The 27,829-nt window shown below is 31.1% G+C and overlaps 3 protein-coding genes across 3 annotated transcripts in view; 1 reads left to right on the forward strand and 2 right to left on the reverse strand.

Annotated features, from left to right (window-relative positions):
* Gs2 (glutamine synthetase 2) overlaps positions 1 to 14,850 on the reverse strand; it is a 31,141-nt gene extending 16,291 nt beyond the window's left edge. The window contains exon 1 of the mRNA XM_011638829.3: positions 14,697 to 14,850. The gene's annotated coding sequence lies outside the window, so the exon portion shown is untranslated. The remainder of the gene's footprint in view (positions 1 to 14,696) is intronic.
* Positions 14,851 to 20,354: 5,504 nt separating this feature from the next.
* LOC105427196 (peptidyl-prolyl cis-trans isomerase NIMA-interacting 1) lies at positions 20,355 to 24,685 on the reverse strand. The gene is made up of 3 exons (XM_011638849.3): positions 24,512 to 24,685; positions 23,518 to 23,730; positions 20,355 to 22,932 (listed from the first exon to the last, which is right to left on the reverse strand). Exons 1-3 carry the CDS (start codon positions 24,564 to 24,566, stop codon positions 22,712 to 22,714), a joined length of 489 nt encoding a protein of 162 aa, XP_011637151.1. The 5' UTR covers positions 24,567 to 24,685; the 3' UTR covers positions 20,355 to 22,711.
* Positions 24,686 to 24,780: 95 nt separating this feature from the next.
* On the forward strand, positions 24,781 to 27,765 carry rho-7 (rhomboid family intramembrane serine protease rho-7). The gene is made up of 8 exons (XM_011638861.2): positions 24,781 to 24,972; positions 25,764 to 25,947; positions 26,212 to 26,313; positions 26,378 to 26,543; positions 26,646 to 26,866; positions 27,026 to 27,127; positions 27,243 to 27,340; positions 27,541 to 27,765. The coding sequence occupies exons 1-8, from the start codon at positions 24,926 to 24,928 to the stop codon at positions 27,635 to 27,637; spliced, it is 1,017 nt and encodes a 338-aa protein (XP_011637163.2). The 5' UTR covers positions 24,781 to 24,925; the 3' UTR covers positions 27,638 to 27,765.
* Positions 27,766 to 27,829: the final 64 nt, after the last annotated feature.

A 27,829-nucleotide genomic window follows, 5' to 3' on the forward strand; every position in this document is an offset into this window, starting at 1 on the left:
GTCAATTCGGTTAATTAATCACTATAAATTTGCGTCGGTTTTGCATTTGTCGCTTGAAATAAATCGCTTGTTTTTGCGACAAAGCACTGTTAATTGTTATATCAAGCATCATTAACCCCGCGTTTGATCCGGTGGAAATTTTATTTGTCGTTAATTTGACGAGATTAGATAGACTTCAACATAATTTTAATCAAAGAAGCAATATAAAAAATAAATATTAAATTTATTTAATTAAATATGTTGAGTTTATTATATTTTTTGTAATGCTGAAGTTTATTGTATATATAAGTATGTACAAAACAAGTAATTCTTATGTAAATATATAAATAATACAAAATTAAAATAATTTTTATATCAAAATCATATAAATTTTATTTTAATATGTATATACATATATTTTAATGTACAATTTTATTAATTTTATTAATTTTGATAAAAATTTATATATACATATATATATATATATATATATATATATATATAAATTTTTATCAAAATTAATAAATTAATAAATTGTACGTTAAAAAAATTAGTTTTGCAAAAGTTGCTTGTTAACGTTGAAATTTTGCAGACCTCAGACTAATGCAAACATAAAGAGATTAGCATGTAATGGAAATATTAAATCGGTTATCGGTATTAATAATTTATGAACAAGCATTTAAGTTGCAACAAATTAGTCCTTATTTCAGCATATTAATAGCTGTGTCTTAATTTTATCGATATATTCTGACGATAATATTCATTTCTAACCGTTCAGCTATTGCAAAATCACAATGTATCGTTGACCTCTCCGTTACTGCCTTCCGTAGATAAATTCGAGATTTGGTCTTTCACGAGACGTATGACGTCCGAATGACGATATTCAGGAAATTTGATTTCGAACAACTCGTAAACAAATCATATCCGTTGAATTCAGAAAAATAAAGAAAAGATAAAATTGTTACAAAAGAATAAGTTTTGACTATATGATGTATTTATAGATTTCTTATTACTCTTCAACAAAATTTTAAAATCCTTTCAAATAAATATATAATAAATATAAAACTTCCTTTTATGGAATAAAAATTTACATTAATAAGTGCAATAAAATTGAAATAAAGAGCGTTTAAAGAACTACATTTTATGACGTTATATATTTTATATTAACCATGTTTTATAATGTAACAATAATATATATAAAACAAAATGTAACTTATAATATTACGTATCTATATATTATCTATTCATGTATTTAATCTTATTTTATATAAATTTTTTCTTCAAAGTTCTATTATCATTTGATATAACTTATCTCTCTTCCTAGGATGTTTACATGTTTACATGTCTATATAGACATGTAGAATAACATATAGAAACGTTAATTAAGTTAATTTAATTTTCTTTCTTTTAAATTTTTGAATTCTTCATAAAAATAAATGAACTATTTATTTCATTATTAATATTAATAACAGTATTAATTGTAATAAATTTGTCATGTGTTAAATCGCGAAAATTAAAGATTAACACGCATCGAGCGAATGGACAAAGTGTCTTCTTTGAAGAAAGCGAACATACATTCTCGATGGAATCTCTACCTTTTGATCGATAAAATTACTTACGTGTTCACTACCATAGACAACGATCGAACTTCTTATTCCACGTTACATATGATATTTGCTATCATTATGCCATGAATGTTAATATAGACTTTGCTATCATTATGCATTGAATGTTAATATAGACTTTCCTTTCAGATTACGATATTTGTTCAAAGTTTTTTTCTGTAGTATTTTTAGAAAAAGATGTTACGCATTATTCTCCTAAATAAAAAAAAAAAAATGATAAAAATAGATTTTGATTTGATTCTATAGGGTTTGTAATTAAGAAAAAAAATCTCGCGGGAGAAATTAACATATTTATATAGGTAAAGAGTAAGTCATGATAAATATTGAGTTAATAACTTAGGCTAAGACGTATTCATAATTTATGTGAAAAAAATTCAAACAATTTTGTAAATGGCACGTCGATAAATGTCCATTTCATTATAGATTGGCTTCACATGTCGACAATGAAGAATTGTCCTTCTGTTCCGTTTCAGCGTTCGAAAAACGCACAAAGACAAATATGTGATGGCAATGAGAGAAATATTAATTCTATCTAAACAATGTTTAAATAATTTTAAGAGACATTATATTAATAAAAAATATTATAATTTCAATTATATTTCATATAGTTTTTCTACACAGATCAAAAATCTCATATATATAATATAAAGATAAATATTAAAGAATGGATGGCATGATTGAAGTACGAAAACATACTTCAACAATAAGTTGTAAAGCAAATTAACGTAATATAAAATCAAACATCTTTTGTCGCTTTAGAAGCACCTTATCAAGACGAAATACACTGATAAGATGCTAAGCAAATATGTGAAAATTAATTAAATATTTTTAAATCTTATCCTATTTTTAATTTTTAAAAATATATAAATTGCGCAAAAACAAATAGTTTTTCTCTTTTAAAAACAAATTATAAAATAATTTTCAAAATATAATTATTTTTAGATCACAAAACAACATATTAATAATTGTGCAATGTTAAATTTATAGTTAACATAAAATTATTAAAGGATAATAACTTTTATGTTATCACCGTAGTCATAAAATTATTAAAAAGAATTGATTGTTACTTTCGTCATGTAAAATTTGTATTTGTAACGCTTCATGCTACAGTTTAAATCGCGGTGATGACATTCGCGGTCGGCCACAATGCGGCAAATATACGTTGTCGATAAGATTTTGAAGAAATAAACCGCAGTGTCACTCGCAGCATTTTGCGCATTTTTATTTCTGTCACGTTACGTTACGAATTTACGGGGTCGCACGATAAAGGCAGGTAAAGCGTTCCACTAACCTACACTTGCCATCAGTCAATGGTCCTTATATAGATCCTTCATTTAAGGACTTAACCCGATTCGAATATATCTATTCGTGGAAATCAAATATATCGTGCGCTTTTGCGAGCTGCGCTTCGCGTGGTTGACACGACAGCCGGAGAGATCGATGTCTTATACAGGGCGTCGCGAAAACGAAATATTTCATTATTATTCGTTTATACTTTCGTATACGTTTTTATATCGGCTCAGGTATATATGCTGACGTCTTCGCAAAAATGCGCGCGCAAATGCACACATACACGGACCTTATGTCCACTGCTGTCCACCCGCAAAAATAGCAGGCCAACTGCAGTCTGGTTATAATCGACGTTTCGATCGTTCGATGTAAGCGGAATATTTATTTAAAATATGAAGACCAAAGTATATTTTCATATATAAATATATATTGCATAAAAATAAAATATCTATTTACAGATATGTAAACAAAATTACTTTTGAAGGATATGTATATGTAGTTTTATATCTAAAAGAATTTTAAAATTTATTTTATAATTAGAGAAATTAAGTTTTAAAAATAATTTTCGGGCGTTGTAAAAAATAATTTTTTTTAGAACGCATTATTCTTTTAGATTGAAAATGAAAATGAAATATTGTGATCTCTGGTAGAATTTCTGGCTCTAATTGTTCGGTAGATTTCGTAGGTGTGTTTTCAGATGAAGAGTCTCACGCTGAGAGTCACAGTTGGTGGACCAAATTGAAAAGAAGCCATGAAATCAATTAGGATTCAATTACTGATGACTTGAAAGGAAAAGGCTCATACGTTTAAGAAATTTTAGATGCAAACACTCTTTGGTCTTCAAAATAAAATATTGAAATAATATAAAATATTCCGCTCTTATGGAAATTTTCATGCTATCTTGATATCACATAAAATAAGTTTCTAGAAATTATCTTGCACAAATAAAATAAATAAATTTTTTTATAAACTTTATATTTATGAAATCATTGACGTTAATATCATTTTAATTACAATCCCCATTTTAAAATGTGATGTTAATGTTTGATATGTATTACAAGTACTAAAATATAAAAAATTTACACTTAATATATGTAAAATATAACTCATTAAAAATTATTTTACATTTTTCCTAAAAATGTAAATTGTTAATGAAAATTAATCAAATATTTATTGGGGCGGGGTCCAATAAATTTTAAAAAATTAAATTGCAGAAAATGAAATTAATGAGATGTTTCTTATAGATTGTATATAAAATTGTACATATACATTCTATCTAATTTATGATTTTTGACGTCATATAAAATATTGTGGAAGCAATGGTGCGTTACCCCGTGCCAAGTTTCCGGAATATACTATTTGTTGCTTCAGGGTCGAACGAACAATGACAGTATCATGCCAACTATTTCCGGCACACCATCACCAAGGGCACTCTGTGTACAAATCCGATCCTCACTGCCAAGGAACTCATTTCCTTTGTTTTACTCGCGGAAAAAAGTTTAGTTAAAAAAAAAATAAAGATATAACAATAAGAATATAAATGTAAGAATTAAACTTTATATCTTAATATAAAGCAATTATTTTTATTTCATTTAATTATTGTTTTATATAATAATTATTACTTTTTTAATTTAAAGATAAAAGATGACACTTGAAAGCATTTTTTTTGTTTTTTAAATTTGTATAAAGAAAATATTTTTAAAATATTCATTCTTAAATTTTCTTTTTATAGCTGAAACCATTATACATTTGTTATATTTAAAATGGAATAGATATATGTTGGAAGTTGGCAAGAGCGAAAAAGAAAGTTTCAATGTGATTCAGTGCAGCAATAAAAAAACAAATCTCTTGCTATCAATAAGTACGTAATTTATATTGTAATAATATAAACAATCAAAAGATAAATAAAATTATAATATATCTATAAAAAGTACAATTAAAAATATAACCATTAGACATAATGCAAAAATGTTGATGTCAATTTTTATAAATTAATTTTAAATCGTTAAATTATATTTTTAAAAATAATATGTCAATAAATGCAAATCAAAGATCAAAGTTCATCAGTTAATGAATGATATAGTCATTTTATTTTTCTCGGCAAACACAAAATCCGTTATTCGTAAAGGAAAGACACGTATATCTCTGTACTAACTATATTAAAATATATCTTTGTCAAGTATACGTAATTTATGAGAATAATATGACAATGTGATTAAAAAATATCTTTGCCGCATTAATGATGTATCAAATCATAATCAAACATTTTCTCGTTTCAAATTTTCAATTTTCATAAGTATATTTTATTTCTGTCAATACATTTTTATTTATATTTATTATAATTTCATAATTTTTACGATTACTTTACTATATTATATTTTTATAAATATTAATTCGAAAATTGTGATTGACATATCATAATTTTACTAACTAAAATTTTTTAACATTTCTAAATCATAGATATAAAATAATGATTCACAATAACCAGATGATTATAGGACATAGGTTTTGCAATGATTGCAAAATACAATCATAATATAACATTGGTTATTTTCTATAAGCATTCAATTGACTGCTAATGATAGAAACTGAAACCGTTTGAAGAATGCAATCATGCTGCCAAGCGTGATTTTTATTGATAGATGCTCTTTCGATAAGTTTAAAACTGCTGTATATGTACGTTCCAATTTAACTTCCAAGAACTCTACATGTTTATTTATTTTTAATGCGCTATTCATTTTCAATTTCCACGAATTTAAACTCTTGTTGTCTGTAATCTCGTAAAATTTTGTTACACTTTATTGTTCAATTAGATTTCTTAGGTATTTGCATTTTTGTTCGCGGAAAGCATTAAGACTTAATTAAAGTGAAAATTCTTATTATTATTAAGCTATCATTCAAAAAATTATTTGCGAATAAAACGATTATTAAAGATTTATATATTCTGTGCTATAATTCCTATGTTAAAAGATAAAACCATTTTAGCTGTCTTAAATAAGACAACTATTATTTTTATTTCATTCTTTTTTATTAAAAAAAAAAAAAAAAAACATAGATTAATTTTTTGTGTTTAAAAATGACATTTTATAAATAAAAATATCATCATACCTAAGTATCACGATATATTAACCCTCGATTAATCCTATTATATAATATATAAAAAAAACTTCCTCTTTATTTATCGTGCAATGAGTAAAGACATGAAAAATGACATCAAAAAGAAAAGAAGTGAAGTGTGCTATTTCCATGAAGCAAAATAATCCGAATCTACGAGATGCCGCGAGAGATCGAGAATAAGAGAAAAGAAGATACCTCGCCAACCTTTCTTCTCACTGCTGACGAATGGGGTTCATTCGTGGGGGTGACACTTAGCACTGAGCAGAGATACGAGCGTACTGTCAGATGCAGTTGGCAGTGCCAGAACAGCGCAACGTGGTACGATGTCAACGACGACGACGACGATGACGACGACGACGACGACGACGACGACGACGACGACGACGCATGCAGATATAGGTGGTTCACGAAAATAGTGTCACGTGTGAGCGACAACTGTACCGGATGCGTGGACGTATTACACGTACGTGGGCACGGCGATGTGCACGACAACGACGAAGAGGTGCGTCATCCACTGGACGAAGGGGCAAGAAACGCAGGCCTACCCTTCTTTATACATCCCCACCCCACGAGTTCGAGCACGCATTCGCGGTATGCACCACGTAAGTGCATCGAGCTGCATCTTTCAGATACACCATTCTTATTTTGCACGACATCCAGTTCCCCATGGGAAAAAAACATTAACAATTACACATGATAAACGTAAAGTAATTAAGATTTTGTAAATTCATGTGTCATTTGCGATAGAATGCAAATTATTTTGATGCCTACAATGTTGGGTAAATTATTCCGGATTTTCGTTCTTTGAGAAAAAAAAAAAAATGTGACAAATCTACCTACAACGCAAATTTTGTATATAAGAAAGTCCGTAAACGTTCGCAAAGCATTCGCTAACTTCCATCGCATTTACTAATGCAACGACCCAACATACTAATCCCTGGCTAAACGCCCGCAGCTTGTTTGCTCTTTGACAACACATTCAAGCAAACACGTGTAGCGGTAAAATTTATCATCCGGAACAGAAAAATGTGAGCTTTTAATAGTAGTTCTTATTCTTTGACAATGAAAAAATTTTTTTTTCTGTACAAGAAATGAAGGCTCGAAAATTTTTCTATATATCGCATGTTTTAAGGGGGGAGTCTCGTGTAACGCGCCGAAAATTAGGTGATTCTTTCGAATTGTTTTTTTTTGAGGAAACTGTATGAACAATTCTTTTAAAATTTTCAGGGTAATGTTATTATAATGTTAAAAAAATATTTTTTTTATAAAAAAATAATATGTATTTTATAAATAATATTAATGTTAATTTGATGTGTCATTTTTGTCGGCATGCAATGTAGCGTTGCTTGTATCCACCTGAAACAAAAAAAAATCAAATGGAATTCTTTTTTGTAAAATTTACGTTATTAGTTGAATCTATTTTTAAAAAGAACAATGCAAAATTGTAAAAATGGCGACACATAAAAGACAAAAATATCTATATCTTCTATGTGTCACCATTTTTACAACTTTGCATTATTTTCTTTAAAAATAGGTTCAATTAATAATATAAACCTCACAAAAAAGAAATCCATTTGGTTTTTTTTATTTCAGATGAATACAAACAGCGCTACATTGCACGCCGACAAAAATGACACATCAAATTAATTTACTATTATTTATAAAGTACATATTATTTCTTTTATCAAAAAATATTTTTTTAGTCGTTCAATATCACAATAACATACCTTGAAAATTTTAAAAGAATTGGTCATACAGTTTTCTCAAAAAACAATTCGAAAATATCACCTAATTTTCATTAGCGCGTTACATGAAGCTCCTCCCTTACATGCTTAGAAAAAAAATTTCGGGACTGATAATATTGCGCATTATAAATTTGAGGCCTTGGGAAATTTATAAATTAGACATTTCTGTCCTATCCATGCTTATAAAATTTTTATAAATTAATAAGTTTTTTAATCTCTCAGTATTATAAATTTGTGATATTACAGAATCTTTGATACTACATCGAAATGAAGAAATATTTGTAATATTATAGAATTTCGATGCGATTTTATAAAACTGATCTTATAAACTCTCGATAGTAATTTCTTAAACCACAACTTCCTAAGTTCTAAAGTTTGTATAGTTCCTAAAGTTTCCAAAGTTCTGGGTGTCCTTAATTAAAATCTTGAGCTTTATTAGATTCCTGAACTCTTCGATCCGTTTTCGACTTTTCAAGTCTTAGATTTACGGATTCTCGACCCTGTTGAGTCACTTTTTTTTCTCGGGTCTCCGACGACTTTAACTCTCGACGAAAATTCACGGATCCGTCGATGTAATAGATAATTCTGGCACTTGTGTGTTTCAGATCTCATAAAAGATGCGAACGTAAAATTTTATTTGAACGCTCAACGTGTCACACAATTCTTGCAAATCCACGATATCGCGGATCTGCCGCAGATCGATTTAGGCGAATGGTTCTCCACGAAGGCTAAGCTTCGTCCTTAATCCGTGGGTGTGTTGCCTGTGCCACATTAATCTCGCATTAGACAAATCTCCGGTCAGGTAAGGTCAGCGCGCCGAAATCGCGTGTGCGACGGCAGTTCTTCCGCACGCTCGCATTTCGGGAATATGACGCGCGGTCACGTGGTGGATGATTATTATGTATGTACACGTCAGGGCCGGCCTGCAATCGCCGCATGCCGTTACGTGCCGCAACTCGGCTATTTGAGAACCTTTTTGATAATCGACATCTATTGTTGATAATTAATATTTTTTTTATTATTAAAATAATCTTGAACATTTGTCTTCACTATCTTTTTGGTAAATTAAATAGTTTTAAACATTTTTCCTTTCCTCTCAACTAAAGTCTAAACAAACATTCTGATAAACTTGCATTACGTAACTGACTTACGAGGTGAATTATTCCAATTATAATCAAGCGAATCATCGCAATGCATATCGATGCACATCTTCCAAATTCTCACCTTAGCTCCCTTTAGAAAATCGCTCTAATCACCATGTTTCGTTGTATTAACGAAATACCGTCTATCTCGTTGTAATATTCGAACACATATCTAACCCAGGAACGTCCGATGACTCTCTTATCATTCTTTTACTTTATGTTCTATCATTTGTAAGCCCCATATAGGCGAGACCGAAAAGGGCGAACTCACGCAAGGGAAGGTACACAACAACTGTCCCTCTCCCCCCCCCCCCGGATTTTAATGAGCTTTGAATATGTTAAAATATAGACAAAAATAAGAGACACGTATTTTTTTATCTCGCACTTTAAGGGGGTGAAACCACCTCTTGAAAAAAATCGATTATTTTCTTCTTGAGTAAATATCGTCCAAACCGTTAAAGATATGAAAAAAAGTTTTAAACAAAAGTTTTACGGCTGCAAGTGTACTTTACAACGACGCAATCGAATTTTTCAAAAATGTTATATTTTCGAGAGAGTTGTGTGACCTTTCCCTAGTCAGTAGTAGTCATTTGCAGATAGAAACGGTCATGGTTCCCGTCAGAACTCGATGCGGAAACATCTCAATGCTCGTCATGTGTTTAAAAATAAAAGTTCAATCATCTCAAAACAGTTCTCTTTTGATTTTATTTCTTAATATATAGCGTCGCGTCTCTCGCACGTAACAACGCGCGACACATGGCGCGAGGTGGGAGACAATCGATTCTGCGACTGACGTTACATCGCCATGGTGACACGTGAAAACAAATGCGCGCGATCTCGTAGACAGGCTGACCCCACACAGTGAGCCTTCACGAGTTCAGTGTGTCACGTGTACGACAGAAAAGGACCGAGCGCTTCGTTCTTCGACCCGCGCGAAGAAAGTGACGAAGAGAAAGCGCTTGCCAGAATCACGAATTCGCAGGTATCGAAAAACTCAAGGTCGCGCTCGTGAGCCAAAGGTGCTAATTTGGCACGCGTCCAGATTAAATTAGCTCCCCCTCGCCCTCCCCCTTTCCCTCGCCCTCCTCCTCCTCCTTCTCCTCCCCCCCCCCCCCTCCGGAGGATAGCTCTCTCGATCTATATCTGTACGTTGAAATCTCGCGCGACTCGAAAGTACGATTGAGAGAACGACTATCTACAATTTGCGATGCGGCGAACGATGTATTTTTTTGCACGAAAAAATTTCTCCCGAAAGACCGAATAATTTTTTATTTGACACACTTAAACCTTTCGTTCGTTAGAAATTTGTTAGTATCTTAGTTAGTTAGTCTGATGAATCCTCGCACTTAAAATTTGTATCTTATACTTAAATTTCGGTAAATGCGCGAAATTTAAGTTTGGTAGACTTTAAATTCTTGCCTTTGGTAGCAAGCTCTCGAACATTCAAATGCATCGTACGAGATTTTTTTTTAATATTTCTCGAACTTGCCGACGTTCGCATTTGGTCCTCGTCGTGCTCATGAATGCAATCTCGGACTTTCTTGAATTCAATCGTCCGCAAGGTGTTCTCGAGGGAGGAGAAGGAGGAGGTGCACATTTTTCAAGATTGTCGTAAAAAGTAGCTTATCCGCGGGAATAGGCTTTTATCGATAAATATTATGCCAATGTTTCGTGTGACGTCACTCACTGGGACACATCGGCGCGACCCTCGGCGTTACCTTGACCTAAACTGGTTACGGTTCAGTGTGTCACGTGCACGAAATGGATCGAAACCGAGTTCAGTATTCTCCTCCTGAGAGTTTTCTTCAACTTTTAGCGAGTTTTTTTTTCGTTTTTCTTTTCAACCTTTTTTCAACGTTTTTTTTTTTTTCAATCCTTCTTGAACGAATTGAACATCGCCTCTTGAACAAAAATCTTTTTCCTATCTTCACCCAAAATGTCTTAGTCTTATATTTTAATAATTAATTAATTTTATTTTATTTTCGTTACAAATGATAAGTATTTTACTTACTGTTTTATTTACTTTAACATGTTAATCTTCTGATTTTTTTATAATTTCACTTCTTCACTACAGGAACAATATATTTGCAACTATGCGTATGGAACTTCCCGTTCAATGTGATAAGATAAAATTGTAATTTTTAACACACGTTGTACGTCATATATAATAAATATAACGAGACAAACTTACTGATTCCACTTTTGTAATTAAATCTAGATATCGATTGTATATATATGTATTTGCTTCGCTGTAATTAATTACTAGGTTAATAAATAATTAATTATTATTACCTTATGTATGCATTATTTATTTAACAATTCTAATTATCGTGATCAATAAATTCCAGTAATTACATCACAGTCAGGTATAGTATGAGTTTTAGCAAAACAAGATATGAGAGGACTATCGAGCACCAGAAAAAACTAATCAAATTTGCTTGTTCGCGGAAGTGCATGTAATGATTATTATTCTTTTCGTACGCTATCACTATTTTATACGCACGGCGGAAATAAACGGTATCGTATGAGTTTCACATCGTTTGAGAAAGTAGGAATATCGGACTGTGAACAACATATTTTCCACTGAGGCCAGTTAGATCGAAACTAATCAATTAGAATGGAACGAGCACGATCGCGGACCTGTCGCATGAGGAAAACGGAGTAAACATATGTGAGTATAGGCACCGCGGAAAAAAAAAATATCGCTACGAACGGAATGTGGGCGAAACGAGGAGAGCACATTCCATGTTCGCATGTTCGCATTCGTACGTTAATATACAAGTAACATCCTGCGTAGTGGCGTTTTTCTGATGGCATAAATTTAAATTGGCGGCGAAACTCGTTGGCAGTCGACACTCGACATTGTCGCGCATTGTCGTCCCACATAATAACGATCATTTAAGAGTCGTCCGTAAAGGAAAAAGGTTTATGCCGATTTTTTTCTGCTAGTGCGCAATGCTCCGCAATGTTTGCGCAAAAAGGAGGGAGGACGAAACCGCCGGTAGCGGTCGCGAAATTAAACCGCGCGATTTACACCAGGCGGATCCTACTTTCCGTTGGATCCGCCGTCGTCTGTGAATGAAGATAAATCACTCCAATTATTTACATATCTCGGGCGCGGCACTCGCGGATTAAACTTCGCGGCGGTGTACCCCGCTGCATAAAGCTTTCATGAGATTCGACATTTTTCTATTCTCGATGTGGGTCAGTGTTGGGCGGCGGGTGGTTCATTTTACTTGCGGCGCGTTGCGTAAAAGATTGCCCTTGTACGGTATATCGTGCACGAATGACAGGACAGCTTATCGGGACTAATTAGCATTGGCAGACATTATTATCTAATTCCTTATCTCTGCGAAAAATGTTGTATCCTTTTGCGAATATAATAGATGCGATAGATTTCTTAGATTTCGATTTAGACTTTGGATATGTTTTAATGGAAATCTAAGTATCGATAGATAATCGCTGACGCATATATGCGCGTTTATACTTATATTAAAATTTTAATAAATTTTAATGGAAATTTTTTTATGATGACGCATACGAAAATTGAAGATTTCTCAAAATTCAAAAGAAGAAATGTTTTATTATACTTTTACGCCACTTTATCGTGCACATAATCAAACAATTCCAGAAATGAAGTTGAAGTACTATGCCAGTAAAAACAGCGATTAGCAATAACTTATTCATGCATAACTGTATCCAATTCTTAACGAGGAAACATGTACAAAATATAATACAGTACATATAAATATGTACATACATACATACATACACATATAGGACACGGGCCTGGCACGTGAAGAATAGAAAGAATATAACTAAGTAATCACTAATAGTATCGTTATGAACAATGCACTATGAACATGCGCGTGTGAGTTTTAAATATAAATTCGTAATATACGTACAGCTAATATTTCGTTTGTCTACAAATTATTTTGTTCATTTTTTCTTATTTATTTATCGCATTTTAAGTTACATATTACATAAACTTAATTGAGAATGTCTCTCTATGCATATAATATTTTTCAATTTAATAAATATTTTGTGGACTTAGGAAACTAGTATAGAATATTTTTTAAATGTTAATGAAAATAATTTTTAAAAATCTGATCCCAAGACAAAAAAATTTCAATTTAAAATTTGATGGACACAAAAGAAACGCGTTATTTGTTACATAATAGTTTAGTATTTCGTAATTGCTACACAATTGCTACACAAGAGATAAATTAATCTTGGCGGTAATTTATTTTATATATATATATATATATATATATATATATATATATAATGTCGATATATATCATATATTTATAATGTCGATATGAGATACACGAATGCATCGAATGTAATTAAACGCAAGCGTGATTCAAACACCTTGACTTTGACCACATAAATTATGAGACTCTTCTTTTGTTACAGTAACACATCTCGCGGAAACGCAAGTTTACTCAACAACTAATAACAACTATAATAATGAAATGGATTTTTACTATTTTTATTAAGTTCAATCTCTTGTCATTATGGCAAACTTTTGCTATGTTTACGTTTACGGTTTATAAAATTAAACCGTAGTAATGCGTAATGGAAATAATAGTAACGAGTTGTGGAAAAAGTAAATATTTCGAATATCATCCATCAAATTTAAATAGAAAGATTAATTAAAAGACGTGTTATTAACAATTGACGTATTATTAACATATCTTGTGCCTGATGAATGACTTTAGACAGGGATAAGGGTTAAGATAATAGAAAAGAAATCTCCAATTTCCAACATGTAGTTATGTAAATTGCATTCTAAATCTTTGAGAATGAATATCAGAGTGTTTATATTGCATTTTCATATCCGTTACTTGTTGGAAAGTACATTTTGATTATTCTAATTGTGTTCCATTATGACACAGTGTTATTCAATGAATAAAGTCGCCATTTTTAATGAGTCTATAATAACTATCAATTTTATCATTAAGCAACATTTCAATGTCGTATGCTCCACTAATGTAATGAAATCTACCTTGAATCTACTTTTTTACTCATAACGTTAGAAACAAATTGCGTAATATAATAAATAAAATTTGAAATTTGTACAATCAGCAACATTAATAAAAAATGTTTTGTTATAAAAAATATAATAAAAACATACTTTAAATTTTAAATAAAGAATGGAAAAGCAAAAAAATATTTTAATTGCGTGTTATATAATTAAAATTTTTAAAAAATTTTATTTATGTAAGCAGGAAAAAATTTCTTACTTGCATATTTTACACTTAAAATTTTTAGATTTATTCTGGTAACGGATTAGTGTTAAAGTTATTCTCTGAGGATTTAAGAAAACTATTCAAATAATTATTAAAGATTGTTGATAATTGTTGATTTCAATTTATTTCAATAATAATTGTTTGATATTAAATATATAATATTGAAGTAATATTGAAAAAAATAGAACTATGTTACCTTAAGTAGTATTTCTCTTAAAATAATTATACTTTAAATAATTTAAATATAATCTGTCTAATAATAAAAAATTTATATCTGTTCACAATTATACTTACAGATAACCTATTTAAAAATAAGTCTTGGTTTTAACAATTTTACAACATTGCGTTTGTCATGTTGGCTATTAAAAAAAAAAAAAATTGTTAAATTATAATTTAAATAATATTAAATAATATTATTTAAATAATACTTTTATTTAATAAAAAATAACTTGACAAAGTGTATGTTCAAATTTATCAGGCAATTTTTTTTCGAAAACGCGTTTCAGAGGCGAACCACCGGTTGCATCTTATCATAGGACTCACCTTCAGTTGGTCCACCAAAATGAAGATTACTCGCTCAAGCGCTCTGTGTTGAGGTGTTCTAGGACGTTACTGTCTGATAACGTGATCTGCCGCGATACTACCGTGGTGGCTAGCTCGCGATATTTATGTAGGGGAGCGTTTCAGCGCAAGCGTCACTTACCCCCCGCAGGCCGGTTTCCACCTCTCCGTGATGGACATGATTATCCATCGCGATCGTGCGTCCATCATAAATCGTTACATGTCGGAAATTCTCTTCGTGGTGCTCGCGAATCATGCAAATTGGACAGTCAGAATCTGGGGGATTGAAGAAGATCTTCACAATCGGAGTATCACGGAAAGAGATGTTTTCGCGCAAGCGAAATAGAGATTTAGATCGATATATCTTTATCAAGGGTAATTTTCTTTATAAAAATGGATTCATTGATGAAGGTTAAAGATAGTATTAAAATATTTATTAAATTAAACTTTTTTATTATTAAAAAAGTTTCAATTCAACGATGAAAATTCTCAGTACTAAGATTTTGTAGATGCAAAAATCTATTGAAATTATTTGAGATGAATCTTGAATTTTCAATATTATAATTTTGAAGAAAATATAAAATATTCCAATGTTTTTATGAAAATAAAAGCGTATGTGATTTCAAAATTTTTTTATTCAAAGCAATGTAGAATTGTATATCGTTAAAAAATGTGAATCACGTATTATTTTTTTTATAAATGTTAATAGAAAATTTAAAAGAGTTAAAATATTTGCAATAATTTTTGCAATAATTTTTGCATTCTTATTTTTTAAATTATAATTGTTTTAATTGTAAATTTTAAGCTATGTAATAAAAATGTAAATTTTAAGCTATGTAATAAAATAATTTTAATGTATTTAAAATAAATTTAGCTATATATTATTGTTTTACGAATTACAATATAATAAATGCGGATGTATAGTGAAATTAACTATTATTTAATGACTAGCTGATTTTTAAAAACACAATTTTAAGAAATAATTTTTATATATAAATAAATAAATTTATCTATAAATTTTTATATGTATAAATTTTTTAATTCTTATTTTTATAAAAATGCTAATATTCATAAGTGTAATAAAAAAGAGAAATTTAGTTTAAGAAATAGTTCCGCAAATTTTAAATAAATGATTACAAAGTATATAATTATAAAATTCATTATCTTTATTACGACATAAAAAATGATTATACTTTTCAAACATCTTACAAAAAAGTGGTTACACTTTTTATATCAATTAATAAATATAAAATTGACACAGCTGAATTTAATTTTCTTAAATGTTTGAAATGTTTGATGATATCAAAAGACTATAAAATTAAAAATCAATAATACTAACGATTTAAGATAAATCGTTAAAGTCTTTGCATTTTATAATAATGTCATTTTAAGACAGATGATATTATTCAGGATATATCTTTGTCTTATGTGAGTCAGTTGCAGAATACTTTTTTAGACATAACGAGATTTAAATCCTTAAAACACGTGAGCGGAAAATAAGTAAATGCATCTTTGCACCGTGAAGATTTTGCGTGACTAAAAATATATGAATCATCAATGATGAATATTGAATAACATATGTTTTTCAACAAAATTATATTATCAAATCGATTATGTAAGATAAAACGTTACGTTACGTTTCTTCCTTTTGCATATAATGCTCCAATGCGCTAATTCTGTCATGGTTTGTGATTGATATTGTTTGCAACGATGTTTTCGCATGTTTTCAGTGATCCATACATTCCGATAGATTCTCGTAGGAATCTTATCTCATCTCTATGTGCATAAATGTGTATAGATACTTAATAAAAATTAGTATTACATGTATCTCTGACCTCATATTTTGCTAGTTGAATATGTTGCGCTTGTTAAAAATTTAAGATAAGTTTCCATATCGCTTTTAATGCGAACAACTATTCTCGCTTTGCGATTTGTTTTTGCTACAAAAAGATCGCATTTGTTAATAACATTTAAAAGTTCATCGTTGATTGCGTTATAGGATCATTTATTGCACGTACTTTAAAAAATTTTTTATTTTTTATTTTTTAATTAAAAAAGGAGATTGTTTATATAGACGAAAAACAAAAGTTTTTATTCTCAATAATTTTGAAAAAAGGAATTAATCTTATTGATTCGCGATATATTTTACACACGTCATGACATGTCAACGTGAATGCGATCACAATAACACGATCGGACCGCAAAATGGTGGTTTATTTTTTTTTTTTATTTTTCAAGGAGAACCGGCATCATAGCGATATTATAACTTACTGTTCAATCCGAAGTCTTTTTCTTAAGGAAAATCCGCTTAAGGAAAAAAGTGCGCATTTTAGACACGCGAGGGGAAAAAACTCTTTCTTATTCTGCAAGTGCATTTTATTTTCTCTAACATTTAATCAATTATGTTCCAAACGAAGAAAAGAAATGCGGTAACAAGGGTTAATTAAATCCTTCGTAGGAAAGCCTTTATATGTGCTTTTAATCGAATCCGCGATGAAGTTACTTTTAATTTCCATCAAAAACGTTTTTTACAAATACAAAAAAATATTCAATCATTTCAATATATTTCTTATAATGAATTATAAAACATAGTAAAAAAAAGTGAAGCGCGCATGAGAGAGAAAGAGAGAGATAATAATAATAATAACGATGATGAATCATTATTTGTTTAGCGTTCCTGGACAAGATTCTCCTTAAGCGCTGAGACAAAGTAAATACATGGAGACAAGAACAACACAATAGGATAATAAAGATAAATACTAAAAAATTAAGAAGAAATAAAAGAAATAAATCAATCAAAGCTGTACACTGCAATTCGGAGTAAATATAAGAAGGGAAAAGAAAATAATGTAAGAGCACATTGTGCACTACACGTACGTACAATGAAATTAATAGAGAGAGAGAGAGAGAGAGAGAGAGAGAGAGAGAGAGAGAGAGAGAAATTAATTCATTAGATTCGATTGGTCTATAAAATCTCTTTCATCGTTGCGTGCGACGAGGTTTTTATAGGTTCGGATGTCGTGACCAATTTATGGTAACCGGTGGCAGGGTCGGTCGCGGACGAAAAATTGAAGTTTGCGCAACCGTCGTTGATCGCTAATGATCTCGTCAGGGTCGTGCGGAGACACATATCCTGATGCGGAGATGCACGCATGCGAGTTCCGTCGCACGCTCTCTCTCTCTCTCTCTCTCTCTCTCTCTCTCTCTCTCTCTCTCTCTCTCTCTCTCTCTCGTGCGCCGGGACGACGTTCGCTTCGAAAAGTTACAGTCGCGCGCTAAATCGCACACCGGCCAAACGATTCGCGTGTTCGTCATCATCACGAATGCCCCTATCCTTCTCCCCGGTTTTCAGGCACGAAGCCACTCCGACCCTTCGCCGGTGATACCCCGGCACTTCGTGATTATTTCGTAAATTAAAAAGAGAAAAAAGAGAAAGAGGAACGATCGTAGACGCGCGATCCCCGCGATCGCCGTTTTGACACGCCTGAAGTTTCTCGTCGAAATAACGCTCTCCACGCAAAGATGAAAAGGAAGATAGATAGAGATAAGCATAACGAAACGTTTCCGTTGACGTTACGTTATCGCGAATCTTCGGGGAATAAAACTGGTCTTGTCTAGCCACAGTTTTACCAGGGTCGTCGCCGGGGCGCGACGGGGTATACGGGCGGGGGGGGGGGGGAGGGGAGTATGCGGAAGTGTTTACATGCCGACGGCTGACAAGGTAACGTAGTTCGGGGATAGACGACGATTAGGCGATCCATCCTATCGTGCAATCCGACCTGTCCCTCCGTTTTGATAGATGGACTTCTTTAAGGTCACACATATCGAATTAACTGTTAATGGACGCGCTGTACGCGTCGCGCTTTAAAGCTATATGTCGCCCCACAATCGGAGGAAATCCGCCATTCAGGGGCCCCCTCAGCTGGGAACACCGCGCGAAATTTGCTCCAAATTATTATGTAATCCCGCGTATCAACACGCACTCTCGAGCGATCTGGGGTAGCGCGATTGACGTAACACGCGTGGCGACACGCCGCGTTCGCAGATCCACGTAATGATGGAGTATCAATCACCGCTTAAGGGATCGGTATATATTTCGTATGCTTGAAAATGAAAGCGATTATGCTTATCATTATAGAAATATCGATGGAAGCTCAAATGTCCGTCTAAAAAAAGTTAAAATGTACAAAAAGAGCAGAAAAAGCTGTAGGGAATATTTTTGTAAGATATGAATAATTACTCTGAATTAAATAAGAGATTTCAATCCCGCAAAAATTATGCAACAATTAGCATAATAACTATATCGTTTTGAAAAAAGGCGTAATTAATTACCTGTAAAAAATTTTTCATATAAAAACATATAAATTTAATATAATTATCGTACGACATTATCGAATACAATTGACAGAATAACAAAATTGTTAGAAACAAAAAAAAAATTTTAATACGATATTTTGTTTAAAATAGTAAAAATACGTATCATTTTGGTGAAAAAGAAAAACGCAGACTTCGCTATCGTGCGTAACGCGTTGTTACATGCGTAAGTATATATATATATATATATATATAGCTAGAGTATCACTCGAGTAATCAGTGTATCATGCATTACTGTCGATCGAGATAGCGTGACCACTTTAACCCTTTCGCGTTTAATGAGAATCATTTTATAAAGCGGTCGCAGTCATTTTCATGCAAGATTTAGGTTGTAGAAGCAGCGATTAAAAGTTCGTTAAAAGCGGCCAATTATCGAAATATCGAAGAAATTTTCATAAATTATATATTGTATAAAAAATATTCCACGATTTTCGTATCTTCTTTTAAATGTAACGAATCTTAATATAAAATAATTAAAAAGATATAAAATAAACTAACAAGTTAAAAAAAGTGACTTACTCCAAAAAAGTGACTTATTTAATCCTGTGTAAGATTTACTTAAGCAATACATCATTGGGGTAGTGCCCTAGTCATTTCTTCCCGCCATTCAAATTCCATCTTTAACTCTGTCAATTTTATTGGGTGATGCCGAACACAGATCTGAAATCGTGCAAACACGATTTATTACAAACGTGCGCGATAATTAATATATATATATATATATCAAAACAATCGCAACATTTATTTTGCATTTTATGCGGAACTTTCAAAGGCGAAAAAGAGGCAAAAAGCAAAGAGGAATATAGAATATAGAATATAGAAATATTTATGCTGCAAGATGCATATCGAGCAAACATAGTGGTCATAATAATCGCATTGCGTTTTATGATCGATTTATTGATTATATGATCAGGTTTACGAAAAACAATATACGCACTATTGACAATAATATTTGATTAGCTAATTATTATTATAACAACAAAAATATAAAGCTCCGAATGTTCAAATAAAAAGTCACTTAAATTAATAACAAAGCTTAGAAGCAAGAACTTTTACTACATTAAAACGTTAAACCTCAATGTGTACAAAACTTTAATATCATTTTTTTTTTTAAAGAAACAAAACCTGCTATAATTTTTATATAATTTGAGAAAATGAAAGTAAATCATTTTAAAAAGTTGAAAAAAGTGTTTATATAACAATAACTTTTCAATGTTTTCTTTAATGTTTTTTTCAATAGAAGCAAAACTACCAAATACATGATGATTGACGTGTCTTTACGTAGTATTTTATTTTTGTGATAATTTTTTTCATCATTCAAATCACAATTCATATAATAAAGTTAAAAGATCTAATTAATAGATTAATGATTGATGATGATGAACGACAGCAATTATGATTATTTGCATGTCAATGTCGTATAATGATACATCAATATCGTGTTTAAATGGTCAAATAATATTTTAACTAATATCAATGGTAATATTTGTTTCCTAAGAAAATTATTTATAGACTGAGAACAACATACACAAAAGAATCAGAATAGCTAAAAAGAACTTTCAACGAGAATAATTTTAAAAGATTTTTCTTTCGTCACGTTGTTTTAAGTAATCATTTTGTTCTTGCGTAAAATTTTACATTTTTTCATAATCTTTTATCAAAAAGATGTAAAAAATAGGAGTATTGTAAAAAGAATTAAAGGAAGTCTTTGTATTGTATTGTAATTGCATTTCTATCTAAATGGGCCGCTATGACATACATGTGTATAAATACGTCATTTTTTGAAATTAATATTCGATAATTAAATCTACTTGGAAATATCCCAACAGTTTTAATAAAACACGAAAATCTTATCTAAATCTTTTAAATCCAAATTTTAAATAAGATATCAATAATTTCTTATTTTTACATATGATAAACAAATAGTGTTATCGTCTATTTCAGAAATATAAAAAGTTAAAGGAAAAGAAATAAAATAGATTATCGAAGTAAATTTAATTATCATACTAGTGTGTAAAAGTATGAGCAAATCTCAAAGTTACAATTAATGTCTTGCTTGGAGTAAAGATTTAACACATATACATTATTCCTCTGCTACATGTACACTTAATGTTCAATTAAGCATAAATCACTTTGTGAAATCACAGTGGTAAATATGATAAGTTCACATGCAATACATTTATACTTTATGTAAAGCGGCTAAAACTAATTTTCTGAAAGCATACCAATTCATATTTTGCGCTAGTCTCACATATTTTACGTTCCCAATGTAAATTATGTTTTTATATGTATAAGTTACATGTAACAGGGTTACATATGAATTGTCTATTTCCAAAATTAACTATCTCCAACACATCTATATGGAAACTTTCAGAGAAAATGTGGAAACATGTGTAAACGAAACAAAATATTCAAAATATTTTTATTATACTCATGTCCACATGTAATTTATTGATTTGAATATTACATTAACGGCAAATTCGTGTTAATCTTGAATTGGAAGATAGTGTCTTTCGGATATACATGATTTACATCCTGTTAATCCGCGTTAATATCTTTTAGCTGCTTGTGATTCTTTTTCCCAACATTATATATCGAAAATACATACATATTCTAAGTGTGAAGTAATAAAAAATAAAAATGCTTATTGAAATGTTAAAGTACGTATGTTATGTTGTAAATGCATAAAATATTACATAAGAGTAGGAAATTCACAGAAAGCAAAGAACAAACTTATCACATTTCATACAATTTATCATGTTTTTACGTTTAATCATAAGAAATATCTTATCAAAATATTTGCTTTAGATACTGTTTGTCAATGCATTTCAAAAATTTGAGCAAAAATGAAATTCGCTTTCTAAGATCTAATCAAATCACAATCTTCTTCACGGAATAAAATATTTTATAAATCAGCTCTGTTATATAATTATTTGTTTAAATGTAAATTTATCAATATGATGAAAGGTTTTATTATTAAATTAAAAATTAATCAATCAATATACAAACAATATTATATATAAATATATTATTTTATATTTATATTTCGCGTAATTTCAATTCCGCCCAAATTATAATGACAAACAGAATTGTCAAATATTAATAGTGTGTTACTAATATTTTAATCTTTTTCAGGCCGGAAGACATTCAATATTAACATATTAACACAACTACACAAGTGCTACATTTTGTAGTAAGATAATAACATTCATTAAGGAACATACATTCAAATATCATTTCTAAGAAATGATTCTATAATATCGCATTGCTTTTATATAATATTATATAATGTGCAATTATTTAAAAAATGTTAATATATCAAATTTTTCTCGATTGCATATTATTTATTATTATCTTATTACAAAGCAGAATTGTTGAAAAAAACGAAACCTATCTTTAGTCAATTAAAAATAAAAATACACCAAAAAATGCATTTTAAAATTGAGATTTCAAAAACAAGATTAGATTCTAACTTGAATAAATATACAATAGTTAGTATATATAGAATGTTGGGAGAACACTATTGGCTTGAATTTATAAATGGTAAGATTAAAAGACAGAAAAATGGAAAGAGAGAGAAAGAGATTTCTCGTAAAATTTCGGCAATTTGTTTCTGAGCTGGCTTATGCAGTCCGTTGGATGATGTGAATTCCGCTATCTGTATGCACAGGCGATGACAACTCGCCAACCTTCAACGCAAATGCCGCCTGCTCGAAGGGTTTCTGCATCGCGCCCCGACTGAAAGGTCCGAGGTCACCGCCGCGCTTTGCTGAACTGCAATCGCTATACTTGGAGGCAAGTTCGGCGAACGTTGCTTTGCCGGATGCGATTTGTTCTCTATAAGCTGTTAACAAGATATTCTTTATGATATATCGCAATAGTGATGAAAAGAGCCTAATTTCTGGACTGTTTTCTTGCGTATATTATAAACATGGAGTGACGCATGGCTTAATACCTAAAGCGATTGACTTACAAATAGAAGAATAGCAGGTTCAAATCTTGTCATCGCCCCTTTACGAGACATCATCTTGTAATTTTTGAGAATTTCATATGGTAACTTACATTGTGGTGCTTAATTTTTATAATCGATTGCACGAAAAGTAATCATAGATCAGATTATTTTTCGATCATAAGAAAAATAAATAAAAAATATTATAAATTTTAAATGAAAAAATATTCCACTTCAGAAAAAAAATCTGTAAATTAAGTCTAAATACAATAATAAAAAATTCAAAAACAAGATTGGTCCTTGAAAACCAGACAAAAGGTTTATAATTCATTTCTATAAAAATTAATTATAACGAAGCTATTTTAGAAGCTTTGGTTTACTAAAAAGTCATGGTATAATGAAGCAAACAATAAATACAGCAACAATACAATAAAAATATTCTATATGAATATTTATCAAATAAAGAAGTTATAGGCTTACATTTAACCAGCTCGAGAGCTTCTTCTTTTGACCTGGTAATTTTCTCTTCTCGCCAAGAAGAAGGTCGTCGAGAACCTGAATGTTTTACGAGTAGATGAGAGCATTGCACTTCTTCAGGTCCATCTGCTTTGCCATTACCAGATGGATCTGCAGGCTTATCTGGCCTATCCCATTGACTTTCCTTGGTATAAGTATTTAAATAATAATGTTGACCTGTAACAATTTCAAAAACTTAAAACAAAAACAAAAACCTAAATCTATATCTTATTTACTATTGCTGTATTTTTTTTCATATAAGACAAAATTAAAAATTAATATTTTCAACTTATTGAATATATTATGATTATTTAAAAAAAAAATTGGAAACAAAATAAAACAATAATAATAAAACAAATTAAAGGTGTTTGCAATTCTCAAAGAAATAAATTTGGAGTAGAAAATATATTCAGATTGATCTAGGGTTGCATTTTTCTTCAAGTCAATGAACGAAATAATAAAAACAGCTATATATCAATTTTTTAAAAAAGTTTACAAAGAATTTAATGAGACAATTCAAGCTCTCTATTTCATGAGCTCGCTGATATAATATAAATATTTACAAATCGACAATGTATAGTAAAATGATCGATTGATAAATATATTCGAAACTTTCTGATAGAGTCTCAAAATGTAAGCGCTCGTCCCTAAGCAGCCATACCCGGCGCATCGCTCCGCCAATCTCTCGTCTTTTAAAAATTCTCATTGATTGAGATAGAGCCACGATTCTCCGGAAACTCCGGAGAAGTATTCGGAGCATCTATTTTGACCGCTTGAATTGCTCGCATCGATAAAACGTCGGCGAAATATCACATACGCGCCGGTCGAGACTCGGCGGTCTCGCACCGGCGAAATCGAAGCGTGTCCGCGGCTACGCCGCCGCTCCGGGATGAGATTCCCGATGGAATCGCGATGCCGCCGTTCGCGGCGCGATCACGGAGGACCATCCACGACGTACCGGTCGATCTGCTGAGCCGTTTCTCCCAACCCGCTGGTAGCTCCTCGTCCGCCATTGTTGTTGGAGTATTTTCGGAATATTTTTCTCTGCCTCTCTTCTCTTCTCCGGCACTGGTACGTCAAACCCACGTCAAACGCCGCACGCCGCCATCGCACTGAACGTCGCAGCGAGTGCCACCGACCGCTGCGGCTTGTCAACCCGACGACTCGGAGTCACTAGGGAGTGGCTGGTGATTTTTCACCGCGAGGTCAGCGCCTGCGTCGAACGAAGCGACCGAGGGGGGCGACGTCACGTTGGTTCCGCAGTGTCAAACGTACGACGTGAGAGGTTATATCTGGATTTTATGTGACAAAATTTTGCTTCTACGTATGAAATATCTATGCACTCTGCAGACGTGCGGGAAATCTTGATATCATGACAGTCAGGACGCTTTTACGCCTAGGCGATGCGACAAATAGATGGTGCGATGGGTTCTCAGCATTTACCATAGGATTCGCTATTCTTTGAATTCCTTCACTTTTTTTCTCGCCCTGTAAAAATGGAGATAAATATCAAGATTTTCTTCGTGCTAAGATGTTCCGAGGTTTTCTTAAAGATCGATTGCTAGATTATAATAAAACGTTATCTTTTCACTACATTTGCTCATTGCCTTTTCTATCTATTTCTATTAATACAGATTGATTTAAATCCCAATTCAACTCTTTTTATGCCTTTTCAATTCTAGGAATTAGAAAAAAATAAAGAATAAATTAACTCAAAAATCAATGTATATCGTAAAAGCAATGTATATCGATGGAAGTTGATTGGAAGTTAATATTGACATATCGATACTTTAAGAAATAAACTTACATTATGTAAATTATTTATTTTTTATGTAATTTATAATTATAAGAAATCTTTTAAATGTCTATCTTTTGCTGTAATGAATTACCACTGATCACTGATATTAAATAATTGTTTTATTAATGGCAAGTGCCATTGATTTATAATTCATTAATGATGTCACTTATATTTAAAGTTGGCAAAATGACTAGAGATGTAGTTTTACGAAAATGATTAATATATATATTTATAAGAAGACTTATAATATTAGTAAAACATTAGAAGTTAAATCATAATATATTTTTGTTTATATAATTCTTTTTTGTTTTATGTCTCAATTATCTCCTGAAGTAGGAACATGCAATTAAAAATTGCATCTCATGTGATTACATTATGCCATATAAAATTCAATGTATTTGTAAAATTTTAGTGTTTTTACAACTATACAACACTGTAGACCTAAAGTACAAGTGCTACAGTATAGACAAATAAGAAGCTCAAAGAGGTCTCCTTCGCTCTCCTTCAAGTCACAGTCTCCTTTTCCCAATGTTCATATTGAAACTGGAACTATACAACCTACAAGATTATGGAAACATCTTGGTTTCACCATTATGGTAAAGTTTTTTTTCTCTTTTAAAATTTTTAGAATGCACTGTTTTATTTATATGTAACAAAATAAATTAAGGAAGTAATAACAAAATAAGAAGTAACATTAATTTTCCTTCTTTCATATTTTCTTTACATTAAAATAATTGTCAATGGTATTAGAAGTAGAATTCATTATAATACTTGTAAATCTTACAGATTTGCGCATGTACTTTTTATTGTTAGAATACTTTCAAGTGAATAGACTTTGCATTTTTTTATTTTTATTTTAGTTCAGTGGAGCCTCCATAGTAGGTGCTGCAATTTGGGAATACGAACGTATCAGAAGTCAGACGTATAAAATAATTCATCGTTATAGACAGTTTCGAGTTAACGTATGTATTGTTTAGAAAAATGTCCAATTGATACTTTAGTGTATACAATAATGGTATCGGTTAGCGAACAGGATGGAGGAACGAGATGGAAATATGGTGGCGAAACTTGACCGAGGGACAGAAGATTTTTGTGCCTATATGTTTTATAAATGCGGTTATATTCTTAGCTTGGCGCGTGCCATCACTACAAAAGACGATGGTGCGTTACTTTTGCGCCAATCCAGCTTCCAGTAAGTGATGTCTCTTTTGAATAAATGATGCAAAATCAACTCGAGCAGTTCTTTTTATTTTTGAGTTATCATTAATGTTAATTTGAATAATTTTCATATAAGGTGCGTCATGTTTGTCCATGGTACTCTCCACATTTTCACATTACTCCATATTCCATCTGGCTGCAAATATGTATGTGTTACATAGCTTCAGCACGATAGCTGTGACGGCACTGGGGAGGGAACAATTTTTGGCCCTGTATTTATCGAGTGGAGTGATTTCCAGTTTTACTAGCCACTTATATAAAACAATGTTTGGCGTACCAGGCCTTTCTCTCGGAGCGGTAAGCAGCTTTGTTTTTGAAAAACGAGTAACTTTACGAGTACTTTATACATGCATATCTTGCTTGTATATCTTGCATAATTCGAAAACTCGGTTATCTTTTAAAATACATGACAGTTTCACATTTTTACTATGTTGCTATTTTCTATTTTTATTTTAGTCTGGTGCAATTATGGGTGTTCTTGGATTTGTCTGCACACAATATCCTGATATACGATTAAATATCATTTTCCTTCCTATGTTTACATTTACAGCGGGTATGGTAAGTATCCATATCTTATATATAAATTTTAATAACATCTGTAATAATAATATTATCACAAAATGCGTTATTAGATATTTTACTGTGACATAATAGTAAATATATTTTTATTTAGGCCATAAAAGGAATAATGACCTTAGATGCTGTTGGATGTATCTTAGGATGGAAATATTTTGATCATGCTGCGCATTTGGGTGGCGCATTGTTCGGGATGTGAGTTGTCTTTCCGTCACTCGTATAATTTAAAATGTGTTTCTTGTATGAAATGTATGATTTGCAATTTTATTTTAACGAATTTAAGAGATAAGACATTATTTTATAAATTTATGCACAATAATTTTTCTGATAAAATATATAATTTCATTCAAGAGTGATGTGAGTCACATCATAACTTTTTTTTCTGGAAATTACAGATTCTGGCAAGCATGGGGTAATGCTAATATTTGGCAAAAGCGGGAACCTCTTTTGACTATTTGGCATGAATTTCGAGAACGACGAAAATCGCAATAATATTTTCCTTTATTTTAAATCTAGAGATCAATTTATTATATTGTTCATTGTATATTCTGTATACTAATTGTAAAGAATTCAAGATCATCGTGCAAACAGATTTACTAAAAAAATTTAGATATACATTACATATTTCTGTTATTTGTATTCCATTTCTGATGAAATCATTATTCTTTGAAACAAAAATATTAA

Source organism: Pogonomyrmex barbatus, unplaced genomic scaffold (assembly GCF_055798465.1).
Source record: "Pogonomyrmex barbatus isolate J1 unplaced genomic scaffold, ASM5579846v1 scaffold8, whole genome shotgun sequence".
NCBI classification, from domain to species: domain Eukaryota; kingdom Metazoa; phylum Arthropoda; class Insecta; order Hymenoptera; family Formicidae; genus Pogonomyrmex; species Pogonomyrmex barbatus.